The 15,923-nt window shown below is 37.3% G+C and overlaps 2 protein-coding genes and 1 non-coding gene across 3 annotated transcripts; 1 reads left to right on the top strand and 2 right to left on the bottom strand.

Moving 5' to 3' along the window:
* Positions 1-1,102: 1,102 nt before the first annotated feature.
* On the bottom strand, positions 1,103-2,635 carry LOC138892248 (uncharacterized mitochondrial protein AtMg00810-like). The gene is made up of 2 exons (XM_070175952.1): positions 2,363-2,635; positions 1,103-1,192 (listed from the first exon to the last, which is right to left on the bottom strand). The coding sequence occupies exons 1-2, from the start codon at positions 2,633-2,635 to the stop codon at positions 1,103-1,105; spliced, it is 363 nt and encodes a 120-aa protein (XP_070032053.1).
* Positions 2,636-13,414: 10,779 nt separating this feature from the next.
* Positions 13,415-13,521, bottom strand: LOC138893235 (small nucleolar RNA R71). Its single transcript, XR_011408272.1, has one exon. It is a non-coding gene; the product is annotated as a small nucleolar RNA R71 (small nucleolar RNA).
* Positions 13,522-14,688: 1,167 nt separating this feature from the next.
* LOC138892249 (uncharacterized) lies at positions 14,689-15,765 on the top strand. The gene has a single exon (XM_070175953.1). It carries the CDS (start codon positions 14,689-14,691, stop codon positions 15,763-15,765), a length of 1,077 nt encoding a protein of 358 aa, XP_070032054.1.
* The last annotated feature ends 158 nt before the right edge of the window (positions 15,766-15,923 follow it).

The following is a 15,923-nucleotide window of genomic DNA, read 5'->3' on the forward strand; positions in this document are numbered from 1 at the left end:
ATTGTATCTTATATAATACCTTTAATGGACGATATTCATGGTAAATGTCCGTTTCATCTGTTTAGGTTGCTCTATCATAACAAAAACTCTTGTTGTTGAAATAGATATCTCTCTGAAAAGTGTAACTTAAAGTTAGCCATATGAGAAAACACATTACAACAATAACAACAACAACAACCTAGTATAATCCCACTAGTGGGGTCTAGGGAGGGTAGTTTGTACGCAGACCTTACCCCTACCCTGAGGTAGAGAGGCTGTTTCCGATAGACTCTCGGCTCCCTCCCTCCAAGAACTCCCCACCTTGCTCTTGTGAGAAAACACATTGTGGTAAATATATTCTAACATTGAAAATTGATTAATTCTCTGCCGTTAGTAAATGCCAAACATAAACATATAAAAAAATGTATCACGCTAGGCCATAAAATATGATACAATACATAAATATGTTGGCATAATACCTATAAATTGAGACTCTAACATCACAAAACCAAGGATTTGATTGTTTTCACCGTCATTCTAAGCAATATTTTCCCATAAAATAACAATTGTATGATCAATACCTATATTTTAAAATTATAAATTGCAAATATTACATTAATTTGTTCATATGGTACATCAAATGAACATTTTTCATGAAAAATTGTAATTTTAATTTATCTTTAATTTGTAAATATTATTTCTCTTCTCATGTTCCGTCACATTCCAAGAAATAACTTCATATTACTAACATGCAATCCACATTTTAAAAATATGATATTTCACGCATTGATAGGTATGAAATAATTATGTACAAACATAATTCATAAATTCCTATGAAGAATTATCAAAGATAATGTCGTCACTAAATTTATCGCCTCTTTCAATGATACAAAATCGTTTGAAATTTTTTCGGGGAAAGTAATTATTGAAAAATATTGCTTGGATCTTTATCCCCTACTAAAGATTTAACCAGCCCTTAATGACATAATTAAATATATAATTTCAAATAAAGATCCCCCTTGTTATAAAATAAAGACAGTAAAGAAAAGACAAGTATAGAGAGAAACTGATATATTATTCAAACTTCAAACTTATGTACATAATGAGCTGAATTCTCCTCTATTTATAGAAGAAAGGAAGCTGTTGTGTAAGCTGCTACTGCAAGCTGCTGTGTAAGCTGCTTGTAAGCTGTTGTATAAGCTGTTACTCTAAGCTGTTGTGCCAGATATAGATAATCTCCATAACGGAGTACCGAAATAATAAGCTTTTTCAGGAGGCTTATTTCCAATAGAGTACTAAATAGATAAACATATTTACGGTGAAGTTTCATATGGATAAGCTTCTTCTGGAAGTTTATTTACAACGGAGTACTAAATGAACATCCATAATATAATATATTTATAACACTCCCCCTTGGATATTCATTACAAGATAATGTGCCTCATTAAAACCTTACTAGGAAAAAATCCTGTGAAAAAAAATCCTAGTGAAGGAAAAAGAGTACACATATTTAGTAATACGCATTGCTAGCTGCCTCATTAAAAACCTTATAAGGAAAACCCTGTGGGAAAAAATCTTAGTAAAGAAAAAAGAGTACATCGCGTATTTTACTCCCCCTGATGAAAATCTTGTTTCAAATATTTAAGTCTCCGTATTCCAATCTTGTATACCATCTTCTTAAAAGCTGAAGTTGGTAAAGATTTAGTGAATAAATATGTCGGATTGTCACTTGAACGGATTTATTGCACATCAATGTCACCATTTTTCTGAAGATCGTGTGTATAGAATAACTTTGGTGAAATGTGTTTCGTTCTATTACCTTTTATAAATCCTCCCTTCAATTGGGCTATGCATGCAGCATTGTATTCGCATAAAATTGTGGGTCTTATCTCACATTCCAAATTATATTTTTCTCGAATAAAATAAATTATTGATCTCAACCATACGCATTCCCTACTTGCTTCATGAATAGCTATTATTTCAGCATGATTTAAGAAGTAACAACAATAGATTGCTTTGTGGAGTGCCATGATATGATAGTACCTCCACATGTAAAAACGTACCCGGTTTGAGATCTAGATTTATGGGGATCAGATAAATAACCTGCATCTGCATAACCAACAAGATCTGCACTATCTTTGTTAGCATAAAACAAACTCATATCAAGAGTTCCCTTTAAATATCGCAATATATGCTTAATCCCGTTCCAATGTATCCGTGTAGGAGAAGAACTATATCTTGCTAGTAAATTAACAGAAAATGCTATGTCAGGCCTTGTAGTATTAGCAAGATACATTAGTGCACCAATTGCACTGAGATAGGGTACTTCGGGACCAAGGAGTCCCTCATCCTCTTCTGGAGGTCGGAACAAATCTTTATTCACTTCAAGTGATCGAGCAACTATTGGTGTACTCAATGCGTGCATTTTGTCCATGTAAAAACGTTTTAAGACCCTTTCTGTATAGGCAGATTGATGGATAAAGATCTCGTCCGCTAAATATTCAATTTGCAGACCAAGACAAAGTTTTGTCTTTCCAAGATCTTTCATCTCAAATTCTTTCTTAAGATATTCAATTTCCTTTTGGAACTTTTCTGAAGTTCCAACAAGATTTATGTCATCAACATAAATAGCAAGTATAACATATTCTGAAGCCATTTTTTTTATAAAAATACATGGACAAATAACATCATTTATGTAACCCTCTTTCAGCAAATATTCACTTAGGCGATTATACCACATGCGCCCAGATTGCTTTAAACCGTACAAAGATCTTTGTAATCTGATTGAGTACATTTCCCAAGATTTTGAATATGCTTCAGGCATTTTAAATCCTTCATGAATTTTCATGTAAATTTCATTATCAAGTGACCCGTACAGATAAGATGTAACCACATCCATTAGATGTATTTTATGCCTTTCACGTAAGGCTAAATTGATGAGATATCAAAATGTTATGGCATCCATAACTGGTGAATATGTTTCTTCATAATCGTCTCCAGGTCGTTGTGAGAATCCTTGTGCAACAAGGCGGGCCTTGTATCTTTCAACTTTATTTTTATCATTCCTTTTTCACACAAAAACCCATTTATGACCAACTGGCTTTATACCAGCAGGTGTTTGGACTACTGGTCCAAAGACCTCTCTTTTAGCAAGTGACTTTAATTCCGATTGAATTGACTCTTGCAATTTTAGCCAATCAGATCTTTGTCGACATTCCTTGACAGATCGCGGTTCAAGATTCTCACTATCTTGCATAATGTTAAGTGCAACATTATATGCAAATATATTATCCACCACTATTTCAGATAGATTTAAATTAATCACATCACCAGTAGAACTTATTAAAAGTTCCTCACTCACTTGAGCCTCGGGTTCATTGATTTCTTCAGGAATCTCAGAACTAATCAGATCTTGGGTCTATTCAGAAGATCTCTTCATAATATCATTTTGATCATTTGTCGATTTTTTTTTTCTAGGATTTCGATCCTTAGAACCCAAAAGCGAATCTTTAGGTTCACTAGCTCTCATGCTAGTAGATGGTCCTGCTGGGACATCAATTTGGATAGGCATATTCTCTGCAGGGATATGCGACTTAGATGGCTAGTGTCCATTTTATGGGGGAAACTCAGCCGGAAATCTCCGTCGGAATCCACGATGAGTTAGACACCTCATAAACCCTTACATTCGAGGACGAATGTTCCTAAGGGGGAGAGGGTGTTACAACCCAAATTCGCATATCATAGATCACGCCGTAAGGTAGTCGATGTAAATCCAAGAAGAGATTATCTTTGAGATGATAAGAAGTTAATCCTATTGGTCTTAAACGATACAAGGGTGTATAAGAGTGGTTAACAAGTATTTGAAGTTAAACGAATCAAGGATGTTGTAACCCGTATTTTCGGATAACACTAGAGGTGATTTACTATCCCAAGAGGTCTTGTTTTAATGTATTTGAATCATATAATATCCGCATCATAAGTCTTGAAGTCAAGCGAGTTATGAAACAAAAGTTGATAAAAGTTGTCGCAACTTAGGTTTATAATTTTACTTAAACTTTAGGTCAAATGTTACTGCATTTTTCTCCCAATGTGCTTGGAATTATGGGGTGATCTACCTATAAAATTGAAGATCTATGAGTCTAGTTTCCAACGCATTAAACCGTTCATTGATACGATCTCGGAATAGAGAGATATTCGCGTTTTCGCGAGAGTGCGCCAAGCTGCTCTCTATGGGGCCCACAAAGGCGGTTTAAGGCATATGGACATATATAAGATACCTCAACCCCGTTTTAAGTCATTATGTTTCAGTATATTCAGACCTTATAACCCTAAAAACAGTCTCTCAAGGTTCTCTCATGATCCAAGACCCAAACAAAGGGCAAACAACACAAATCAAATGTCGGGAATCCCGTGGCGCTAGTAAGTTTCTTGTTCTTCTTGTTGTTGCTGATTTTTGTGTTGTTCCAGCTCGTGTGGGAGGTTGTTTTAAGTGTTTTATGTCCTGTAAATACACCTTCAAGTTTTTAATATCAACCCTAGGTGATTTCAAGTCTTCTAAAGTAATTCTAGTGCCGAAAAACCCGAATTAATTGCTAGTTTCGCTTCCTTGTTCTTGTGGCAGAATTGAAGGGATATTTCGTGGAAAATTAAGGTCAAATTGGAGTTGTTCTTTCTGTTTAAAGGTAAGGAACCTCTTACTCTATATATATTTAAGATTATCCAAGTTGCAGCTAAGTCGTTGAAGCTAGAACTTGTGAAATATATATCGAAAAGCTTGGTAGTAATGTTGTTGGTTGGTGGACTATTTTGGAGGCTCAATATGATTATTAATGATGTTGTTTGGGCTGTTTGGTGATTGTATTGACTTGTGGGAAGTCATATAAATAGGGGAGGTGCTGTCCGTTTCATCGTAAAATAGGTTGTGGTCGATACATAATAGTTACGACGCTTAAACGATAATGATAGTGTCATTTGTCTTATTGTAGACTAAGGAGTCGTGATATTTGCATAGCTTGAGGTTGGGCAGTATATACAAGGTATGTGAGTCTATCCCCTTCATTCTTTTGCACGACTCCAATTGTACATAATGTAATGAACGAGCTCCCAAAGATACTCTACTCTTAGAAGCTAGCAGTACTTACATTGCTGCCCTTCTTATGAAACGATTGATATTGATGTTACTTCTCTTATTCTTATATTATCAATGTTGTTGGTAGTTCCTGATTCTTATAAGATTCTTGATGAAGAGTTAATCCTAATAACGTGTACGAAGGATACCGACCTTACGTCACTCCGAAAGGTTCAAAATGTGATTCCAATGAGTCCAGCATGCATCATATATATGTATCTATTTTACTCTACCGAGCCGCGCTATAGTTGGCCGGGTATGGCACCTATTGTGCAACCACTGATCAGTTGGGTTTTACCGAGCTCCACGTGGCCGGGTACGATTCTACCGAGCCCTATGATGGCCGGGTACATTTTACCGAGCCTATTATGGCCGGGTACGATATGATGATGATGATGCCCACAAAGGCATATGTTTTAAACGTTTATGTATATATATATGTATGTATCATGTATTTCATGTCAGTAGCCCTCAGAGGTACCCAGATGTCACAGGTTGTATATTCTCTATCCGTGTTTACATTACTGTTCTTACTTATGCTTTCTTGCCTCACATACTCAGTACTTTATTCGTACTGACGTCCTTTTTATTTGTGGACGCTGCATGTCGTGCTGCAGGTCCTGATAGACAGGTAGACGTAGCTCCCCCACCACAGTAGGCTGTCCAGTTCAGCGGTTATTGGCGAGATCCCTTCTCCAGACTTGCCGTGGTCTTGGTATGCATTTTTGTTATAGACCTTATGGGTATGTCGGGGCCCTGTTCCGGCAATGTTGTAGCACTTATGTTCTTTTAGAGGCTCATAGACAGGTGTCGACTCATGGTAGCTCGTACCTTATATATAGTTTCTTGACAGTCTTGTCGTCCCATGTTATGTATGTTCATGACATTATCTTTCATTGTTGGATGTTCATGATCCATGTCTACCATTTATATTGATCTTGTCGGCCCTTAAAGATAATAAGGAAGGTTAGATAAAATGTACGTTGGTGCTCGGCAAGTATGGCCCGGGTGCTAGTCATGACCCTCCAGTTGGGTCGTGACAAACTTGGTATCAGAGCAAGTCTGTCCTAGGGGTTGTCTATGAGCCGTGTCTAGTAGAGTTTTGATTATGGATGTGTAGCGCGCCACATTTATAATCAGGAGGCTACATGACATCTAGGGTTGTTACCTTCTTCCTAAATCTAGATCGTGCGTAGAGTTGAGTCGTAAGTGTTCATATCTAATATTCACATTGTTTTCTTTCAGCGATGCCTTCGACTAGGAAGCAAGCGATTATTCAAACCCGGCATATATTCCTAACCTTCTCTGCGGGCCCATCTTACTGCGTTGTGGTGGTGCTACTGGCACATATACAGCACATCCAAAAATTCGTAGATGAGTAATATCTGGTTCATGACCAAAAACTAATTGTGACGGAGAATATTTATTATAATGTGTCGGTCTGAGACGGATAAGTGATGCTGCATGCAAGATAGCATGGCCCCAAACGGTAGTGGGCAATTTTATTTTCATAAGTAGTGGTCTTACTATCAATTGTAGGCGTTTAATAAATGACTCTGCAAGGCCATTTTGAGTATGAACATGAGCTACAGGATGTTCAACTTTTATCCCAACTGATAGACAGTAATCATCAAAAGCTTGAGATGAGAATTCTCTAGCATTATCAAGGCGAATAGCCTTTATAGGATAATCTGGGAATTATGCCCTTAATCGAATTATTTGGGCTAATAGCTTTGCAAACGCCAGGTTGTGAGATGATAGTAGGCACACATGAGACCATCTTGAAGATGCATCTATTAGGACCATAAAATATCTAAACAACCCACTTGGTGGATGAATAGGTCAACATATATCCCCATGTATAAGTTCTAAAAAGGCATGGGATTCAATGTCAACCTTCATTGGTGATGGTCTAGTGATCATTTTGCCTTGATAACAAGCATCACAAGAAAATTCATTATTTGTAAGAATCTTCAGGTTCTTTAATGGATGTCCACTCGAATTTTCAGTAATTCGTCTCATCATTATTGATCCAGGATGGCCCAAACGGTCATGCCAAAGCACAAAAATATTTGAATCAGTAAACTTCTGGTTTACGATAGAGTGTGCTTCAACTGTACTAATCTTTGAATAGTATAAGCTAGAAGATAAAGTTGGTAACTTTTCTACAATACACTTCTGGCCAAAAACATTCTTTGTAATACAAAGATATTCCATATTCATTTCATCAGTCGTCTCAATATGATACCCATTTCGGCAGATATTTATAAAACTCATCAAGTTTCTTCGGGACTTGGAGGAGAATAATGCATTATCTATTATAAGTTTTGTTCCTTTAGACAGAAATATAATGGTTCTTCCAGAACCTTCAATCAAACTTATATTACGAGAAATTGTTGAAACATTTTTTTTTCCTTATGCAAATAAGAAAAGTATTTCTGATCCTTGAATATGGCATGAGTTATTCCACTATCAATCACACAAATATCTTCATGATTGGTCTTTGATCTAAGCATAATTTGAGGATTATCTATATTCTTCAAAATGACATAAATAAAATATGTTATAGTAAATATTATTATCAAAGCATAACTTTTATTTATGTACAATAATTACATAACCATACTATCTATTACAAACAACCAAAATTAAAATATTTACATTTCTACAGATTCACCACCGATCATATGACTTGTTTCTCCTTCTGGGAGTGCAAAGTAATCAGCTATATCCAAATGCATGAAGTCTAAATTATCTTCAGAAATAAAATTTGCTTCAGCATTTTTCTCTGTCTTCTTTAGGGAGGCTTGATACAGCTCAACCAGGTACTTTGGCGTACGACATGTACGTGACCAATGCCCTTTTCCCCACATCTATAGCATGTATTTTCTGGCTTTGCTGCTTACACCGCTTCATGCTTTTGTTCCTTCCTTTTTCATTGTTGGTGGTGAGGAGGGTTCTTTGGTGCATTGTTATTACCACGATTAGAGTTTCCTCCCCGATCACGGCCATGACCACGACTGGGGCCACGTCCTTTTTCACGCTTAGTTTGGTGGAAGTTCGTCTCATTCACTTCAGGGAATGGACAAGAACCAGTAGGTCGGCTTTCATGATTTTTCATTAATAACCCATTATGTTGCTCGGCTACAAGAAGATGTGAGATAAGTTCAGAATACTTTTTGAATCCCATCTCTCGATATTGTGCTGCAAGAGCATATTCGAGGCATGAAAAATGCTGAAAGTTTTCTCCAACATATCATGATCAGTAATATTATCACCACATAGTTTCAATTGGGAAACAATTCTGAACATAGCAGAATTATACTCACTGCTAGATTTAAAATCTTGTAGCCTTAGATGAGTCCACTCATAACGTGCATGTGGAAGAACGACCGTCTTCAGGTGGTCATATCTATCTTTTAAATTATTCTACAGTATGACTGGATATTTAACAGTAAGATATTCCATTTCCAGGCCCTCATCAAGGTGATGGCGTAGGAATATTATTGCTTTGGTACGGTCTTGGTTTGATGCCTGATTTTTATCTTTGATGGTGTCTGCCAGACCCATCGCATCAAGATGAATTTCGGCATCAAGCACCCAAGACATGTAGCTTTTTTCCCGATATATCCAGGGCTACAAACTCAAGTTTAAAAAAGATTTGACATTATTTAGAACAAGAAAGTTCATACCTCTGATACTTTCAAAGTATTTTCTCGAGATGGCAGAGTCTCGTGCTGATAACGTGGTATAAAATAAAGACAGTAAAATAAAGACAAGTATAGAGAGAAACTGATATATTATTCAAACTTCAAACTTATGTACATAATGAACTGAATTCTCCTCTATTTATAGAAGAAAGGAAGCTGATGTGTAAGCTGCTACTACAAGCTGTTGTGTAAGCTGCTACTGCAAGCTGCTGTGTAAGCTGCTACTGCAAGTTGTTGTGCCAGATATAGATTATCTTCTACTATGGGTAATATTTATTCATAACGGAGTACCGAAAGGATAAGCTTCTTCAGAAGGCTTATTTCCAATGGAGTACTAAATAGATAAACAGATTTACGGCGGAGTCTCATATGGATAAAATTCTTCAGGAAGCTTATTTACAACGGAGTACTAAATGAACATCCATAATATAATATATTTATAACATCCCTCGACAAGAGACTCCTATAAAACCACCAAAAAGAGCTCGCTCAACAAGAGTCAACCTTTGCAGAAGAATCTATGCAAAGCTCAAACATATTCGTGCTACCAAATTTTAAGAAAAGACTACTGAGAGCTATAACTAACTAAAACAATTACAGTACTTAATTTTCCAACGGCACTACAGCAGTAGATAGCCACATGGAGAAAGGAAAAGAAAACAAAGTCGAATTCAAGGAAGCTAGAAGTCAAAAGGAGAAACTTATAGTATATGGAACCTGAAAGAAATTGCTACTCAATTTTTAGGCCTTTTGAAAGTAGTACTCGATCGGTTCAATTTATTCGAACCTTTTTGAAGTACAAGAATCAAATTGATTAATTTTCGATGTAAATTCTAACATAGAATTTTTAAATTTTTTAAAATAAAGTTTACATATTTAGAAACTGCATAAAAATACTATAAGTCATAATAACTAACTATTTAAAATATTTAAAAACATTTACATAAAACATGATCAAAGAAAAATCTTGTTTAACTCCCCAAATAATAAAATGAATATTTTTTAAAACGGAGTGAGTATTTATTTATTTATTTTAAATAATAATAAAATTTCAGTCTCATCTATGTCAATATTACTCCTCTATCAAAAGCCAAAGAACTATTCATCTAAAATGATGTCAAAGCATCCACTTACTCCAAAACCAAAAGATGATGACTCCTATATATGCATAGTGTTTAAAAGAGGATTTGGGGTTATAGTGCAATCAAATTTGATTGATGTAATTAACATGACATATTACCTTCAAGAAAATTGCATTTGAGGCTTATATTTATAGACTATATCTCCCTGTGGGTTGAAGACCAACCAAAGCAAATAAGTGTTGTCTCAGAATTATCTGAAAAATTCGTTCTAACTATCCAAAACCTATGCGAGAATAATTTGAATAAATATGACAAATTTATTGTAAATGGGGGAGAAATAAAGAAAGGGAAAGCATAACAAAGAAACAATATGTGCCAGAGGAAAAGAATAAGACGAAGAAATCCAAGTAGTAAATCTGGTCTCAACTATAAGAGTAGATTAGTTTAACTGAATAACCAACTATACTCAAAATATACACTACAAATATTACAGACGTCCGCAACTAAATGAAACTCTTGTATTGTTGTCTGTTTGTTTTTTGTGAGTGTGACTCATTCATTCTCCCTCAATATTGTTTACCACCCTGAGAATCTGCTCGGCGAAAGTTTCAACAGTACTATCAATATCTGTGCTTTTAATTATCTACTCATCAACATCTAGAAGAGCGGTAGATATACACTGGACTTGCACTTGGTGATCTTCATGAGACATTGGCGCCTAGAATAGATAGGTTCGTAAATATAATATTTACGACTGTTTATGAACCGTTGCTTAGGGATGATTGGTTTTTCGTTTTTCTTTCTTTTTTTTAATTTATTTTTTAAGTAGAATATTCATGTTTTTAGAAGGGCATTTTGGTAATTCAACTCTGAGGTTTCCACTTTTATAATAATATAGATACATACATACATACATACACACATAGTGCCCATATAAAAGTAATTAAATACACACACACACATATATATATATATATATATATATATATATATATATATATCAATTAAATATTAAATATTATTTATTTAAAAGATATCTATTGACTTTACCGACCGACTTCGGTCTGTATTTTACTTAAATTAATTTTTTTATAAAATTGAAATACTGACCGATTTCGGTCGAAAATGTGTGGTCGAACATTCCATTAAAAACTTAAATGTACCGACCGCAATTTCCGACCGAAGTCGGTCGTAAACTTTTAATATATGCCTACCACATATGGGTTTCTTCCCCGTTTCTCTCTTTTCTCTTTCTCTCATTCTCTCTTCCATAGTCATACCCTTCCCAAATCCCATCCAAAATCAACTCATCACTCCCTTCTCATCCAAAATCAATCCCCCCCTCCCAATTTCGTCTCTGCTCGTCCGTCGTTGGTCCCACCAGTGTCGCGCCACCATTGATCGTCCGTCAGCCACTGCTATTTTCTCCCAAAATCATACCCCTTTCCTCTCTTTGACAGTTAGTTATCTATATTTGTTAATTTTAGTTATTTAAACCCTTTAGATTTAGAGTTTACTGATAGTAGGCTATATTTATGCAATTTAGACACTATTTATACTCTAATTTAGCGGCACTTTATTGATATTTAAATGCTAAAAGATAACAAAATGCTCTAATTAAGAATTTGATGCTTTGTAGGAGCTACTCCGAGCTAGGAGGGAGCTAACGAGTGTTTCGGAGTCAACATGGAGTGTGAAAGGCCAATCGAAGGTTAGCCCGGTCGAAAAGGATAGAGAAAAGCAAGCGAGACGACCCCTCCAAGTGCGCGGCCGCGAAGTGGACCGTGAATTGGCCCGCGAACTCAAGGCAGTGAGGTAGTGAAAAACCGCGGCCGGATCCGCGGTCGAATCCGCGGCCGCGGACGGGCGGACGAAAGCCAAACACGCAGGGTGAACCTATATGAAGCCTAAACTCGCCCAGAAGTCAGATATAGCTGGTTTTAGAAGATTTTAGAGGCAAGAACAAGGGAGAGAAGACGGATAATTTTCTAAGAGTTTTTATCTTCTTTTTCATACTTCTATTTGTTGATTATGAATTATTTTAGTGATTTGTTTTCCATTAGTATGAGTAGCTAAATCTATTATCTAGGGTTGATGGAACCAATTGTTGGATGAAGTCTTGACTCAATTTTGTTATAATTGATCCGTGTTTGTTCTATGATTTTTCAACTACGTATTGTATTGTGGTTAATTAAAAGGGCCCTTGATTAATCGTGTCCAGTTACCTTGTGTTGCTTGAGAAAGAACACTTGGTTAGATTATTGTTGAACAACACCACTTTTGGGTAAGTTAATAGATTAATTACTTGAATTTAAAAGTGAGGTTAGAAATAACGAAGCTTTGGTGGGATAATTCTGAGTTACATAAATTGTTAACTAGAGTAGTTCGAGAGAATGCTTCTAGTAAATTATCGTAATTGATCGAGAGATAATTACGGTAGCCCGAAACTCATAATCCTCATAGAGTATTACGGCGAGATTATAGCTAAAGAGTTAAGAATTAATCTGGCAATTGGGAAAATCAATAGCCCTAGATCCTTTTACCCTTGAATTCAACTTTAGTCTTGATTATTGCTAATTTTATTGTCATTTTTCCTTAGCTAAATAAATTCCACTGATTATTCATAAAACCCTTGCATCCCGAAGTTGTCTGAGCTTATCATTAGCATTATTTAAAGTTGTAGTAAATAGGCTAGTTCCCTGTGAGATTCGACTCCGGACTTGAACCGGGTTATATTTGCAGCGACCGCTTAGTCCTTTTTACAAGGCATAGTTGGGCGTGATCAAATTTTGGCGTTGTTGTCGGGGAGCTAACGGTGTTATTTATTACAACTTAGAAGAATTGCTAGGATTCTTAGTTTAGATCAATTTCTTACGGCGTTTAAATTTTTCCATTGAAATTCTAACGTTTGAATTCTCCTGTGACTCGGGTGTATGCCTAGAAGCTGTTCGAGAATTGGTGAACTTTTTGAAGGACTCTCAGACCCCGAGAAAGCATTCAGGGGATTAAATTGAGCCAACAAGAAGAACAAATAGTTACAACAAAAATATACACTCGAAATTGAAATGGGCAACGTGGACGATGTCAACGAAAACAATCGGAATAATCGGGTTGACCCAAACAATGGAGTGGTGGCACCTCTTGTGCCAGAAGCTGCTCTTTATGATTGGGCACAACCAACTACTGATAACCTAGCCACCGCCATTGTTGTACCTCATATACAAGTGGAGACATTGCAGATCACCAACAATATGTTGCATCTGTTGCAAAATAAGGGACTGTTCTTCGGGTCATACATTGAAGGCCCACAACATCTGAAGAATTTCCTATCAATATGTGTGACCCAAAGATAGCCGAATGTGACTCCTGAAGCCATCAAGCTATTACTGTTTCCATTCTCTGTGATTGGAGAGGCTCAAACTTGGCTGAATTCGCTCCCAATAAACTCTATTGACACTTGAGAAGAATTAGTCAAACAGTTCTTAAACAAGTTTTATCCTTCCAACAAGAATAAAAGGCAGATTGATGAGATATTGTAGTTCAGGCAGAAACCAACTGAGACCTTGCAAGAAACCTGGGAGAGGTTCAAGGGTATGCTAGTGAAGTGTCCACACCATGGCACTCCAGATCAGATGCTGGGACAGAGATTCTACATGGGTTTAGCAGACAGTTTGAAGGCCAATGTAGATGCTTCAGCTGGGGGTGCATTTTTGAGCAAGACATTCACAGAGTGCAATATTCTTCTTGACAAGATGGCTTAAAATTCAGGCTGGATGGCTAGAGGTACGACACTTACACCAATAGTGCATTCTGTTGCTCTTGACCCAAACAATTCCCATGCAGAGAACATAGCCACTCTCATGACTCAGATGAGCATACTGACAAAGAAAATTGATGAGATGGGTACAAAGCAAGTGCACATTATTGATACAACAAATGGAGGATTGTGTACTCCTTGCATAAACCAGTCATATGTGTGCTCGTGGAGTGGAGAGAATGACAACCAGGGATTCAGAGAAGACATGAATTATGTCAATAATTTTGGAGGTCAGAGGCAAGGTGGGCAACAATGGGGACCAGCACCAAACCAGCAGTACAGACCCAACCTGCCATAACACAACTCCAATTCTGGAGGCGCACGGCCACAAGGTCAAGTTGTGCCTTATCAAAGGCAGCATGGTTATAATCAGCAGCACCAGCAACAGTTGGCCTACCGACCACCTCATCAACAACAGGACAACAACATGGTAGAAATCAGGGGTATGCTACAACAACTCATTGGAACAAATGGTAAGATGCAAGAAAAGTTAGCAACACATGACTCAGCAATCAAAGGCATTGAAACTCAACTGGGATAGCTGTCTAAGGCTTTGAACAATCGCTTGCCTGCAAATACAAATATTAACCCAAAGGAGCAAAGCCCAAATCAGCTAATGCAGTGAGTCTCAAGAATGAAAGAGATTTAGATAGAGAGCAAGCAGTTGTTCAATCTAGGAGAGAGACAACACCAACTACTCCAGTTACATTAGAGGCAGATGGTTCAGCAGAGCTCACCGAGGTGGTAGTTGAACAGGCACAGGTTGACAAGGGTAAGGCAAAGGAAGGTGAACAAGTCTCAGAACAGGTGGCACCTCTTGTGCCAGAAGCTTCCAACAAAGAAAAGACATCAAGTAGTGGACAGGGGTTGACTCCTACACCATTCCCTCAAAGATTGGCAAAACAAAAGAAAGATGATCATAACAAAAAATTCATGGAAATACTTCGATAGATTCAATTGAATATTCCACTGATGGATGCTTTGAGGGAAATGCCAGGGTATGCAAAAATGATAAAGGACCTGATGTCGCGGAAATTTAACTTCCAGGACCTGTCCACTGTAACTCTGACACAGACCTGCAGTGTGGTAGTGACAAGACCTACGGCCCAAAAGGTGTATGATCCAGGTAGTTTCACTATCCCATGCACTATTGGGAGTTATGTTTTTGCTAAAGCATTGTGTGACTTGGGAGCCAGCATAAACTTGATGCTCTTGGCAATCTATACAAAACTGGGCATTGGCAGAGCTAGACCAACCTCAATGTTACTGCAACTAGTTGATCGCACAGTCAAAAAACCTACGGGAATTCTTGATGATGTGCTTGTGCAAGTGGAGAAATTTGTATTTCCTGCAGACTTTGTTATTCTTGATTGTCAGGTGGATGAAGAGATACCTATCATTCTGGAAAGGCCATTCTTAGCCACTGGGAGAGCATTAATTAATTGTGAGATTGGAGAGTTGAAAATGAGGTTGAACAATAAAGAAATAATATTCAACGTTCAACAATCCATGAGGAGACCCAGTGAATTTGCAAACTGCTCACTAGTGGAGGCCGTGGATGTGATACTGCAAGAAGAGGATGAGACCCTTAATGTCAAGGATTCACTAGAAGTCTGCTTGATGAATTTGGAAGAGATGGGCGGTGAAGGGTTGGCAGAGTGGGTCATGGCTCTCGAAGGTCAAGGATTCTGTAAAAGGGAACCTCAGTTCGAGCCCCTACGCTTAGAAGAGAGAGCAACACCACCTGCAAAACCATCAATAGAGGAGCCACCACAGCTGGACTTGAAACTGCTTCTATCCCACCTCAGGTATGCCTTCTTGGGGCCTAATTCTACTTTGCCTGTTATTATATCATTTGGTTTGCTAGCTGTGCAGGTAGAGCAACTATTGGAGGTATTTCAAGAATGTAAGACTTGGTTGGACCATGATAGACATAAAGGGTATCAGCCCAGCCTTTTGCATGCACAAGATTCTTCTGGAAGAGGGGCACAAACCTTCCAGGGAACATCAACGACGGCTGAAACCGAATATGAAGGAAGTAGTAAATAAGGAAGTGATCAAGTGGCTGGATGCGGGTATCATCTTCCCCATCTCTGACAGCAACTAGGTCAGTCCTGTCCAATGTGTGCTGAAAAGGGGAGGAATGACGGTCATACAAAATGAGAATAACGAGTTGATCTCAACTCGTATAGTCACGGGGTGGCGGA

The sequence above is a fragment of the Nicotiana tomentosiformis genome, chromosome 5 (assembly GCF_000390325.3).
Source record: "Nicotiana tomentosiformis chromosome 5, ASM39032v3, whole genome shotgun sequence".
Taxonomy (NCBI): Eukaryota; Viridiplantae; Streptophyta; class Magnoliopsida; order Solanales; family Solanaceae; genus Nicotiana; species Nicotiana tomentosiformis.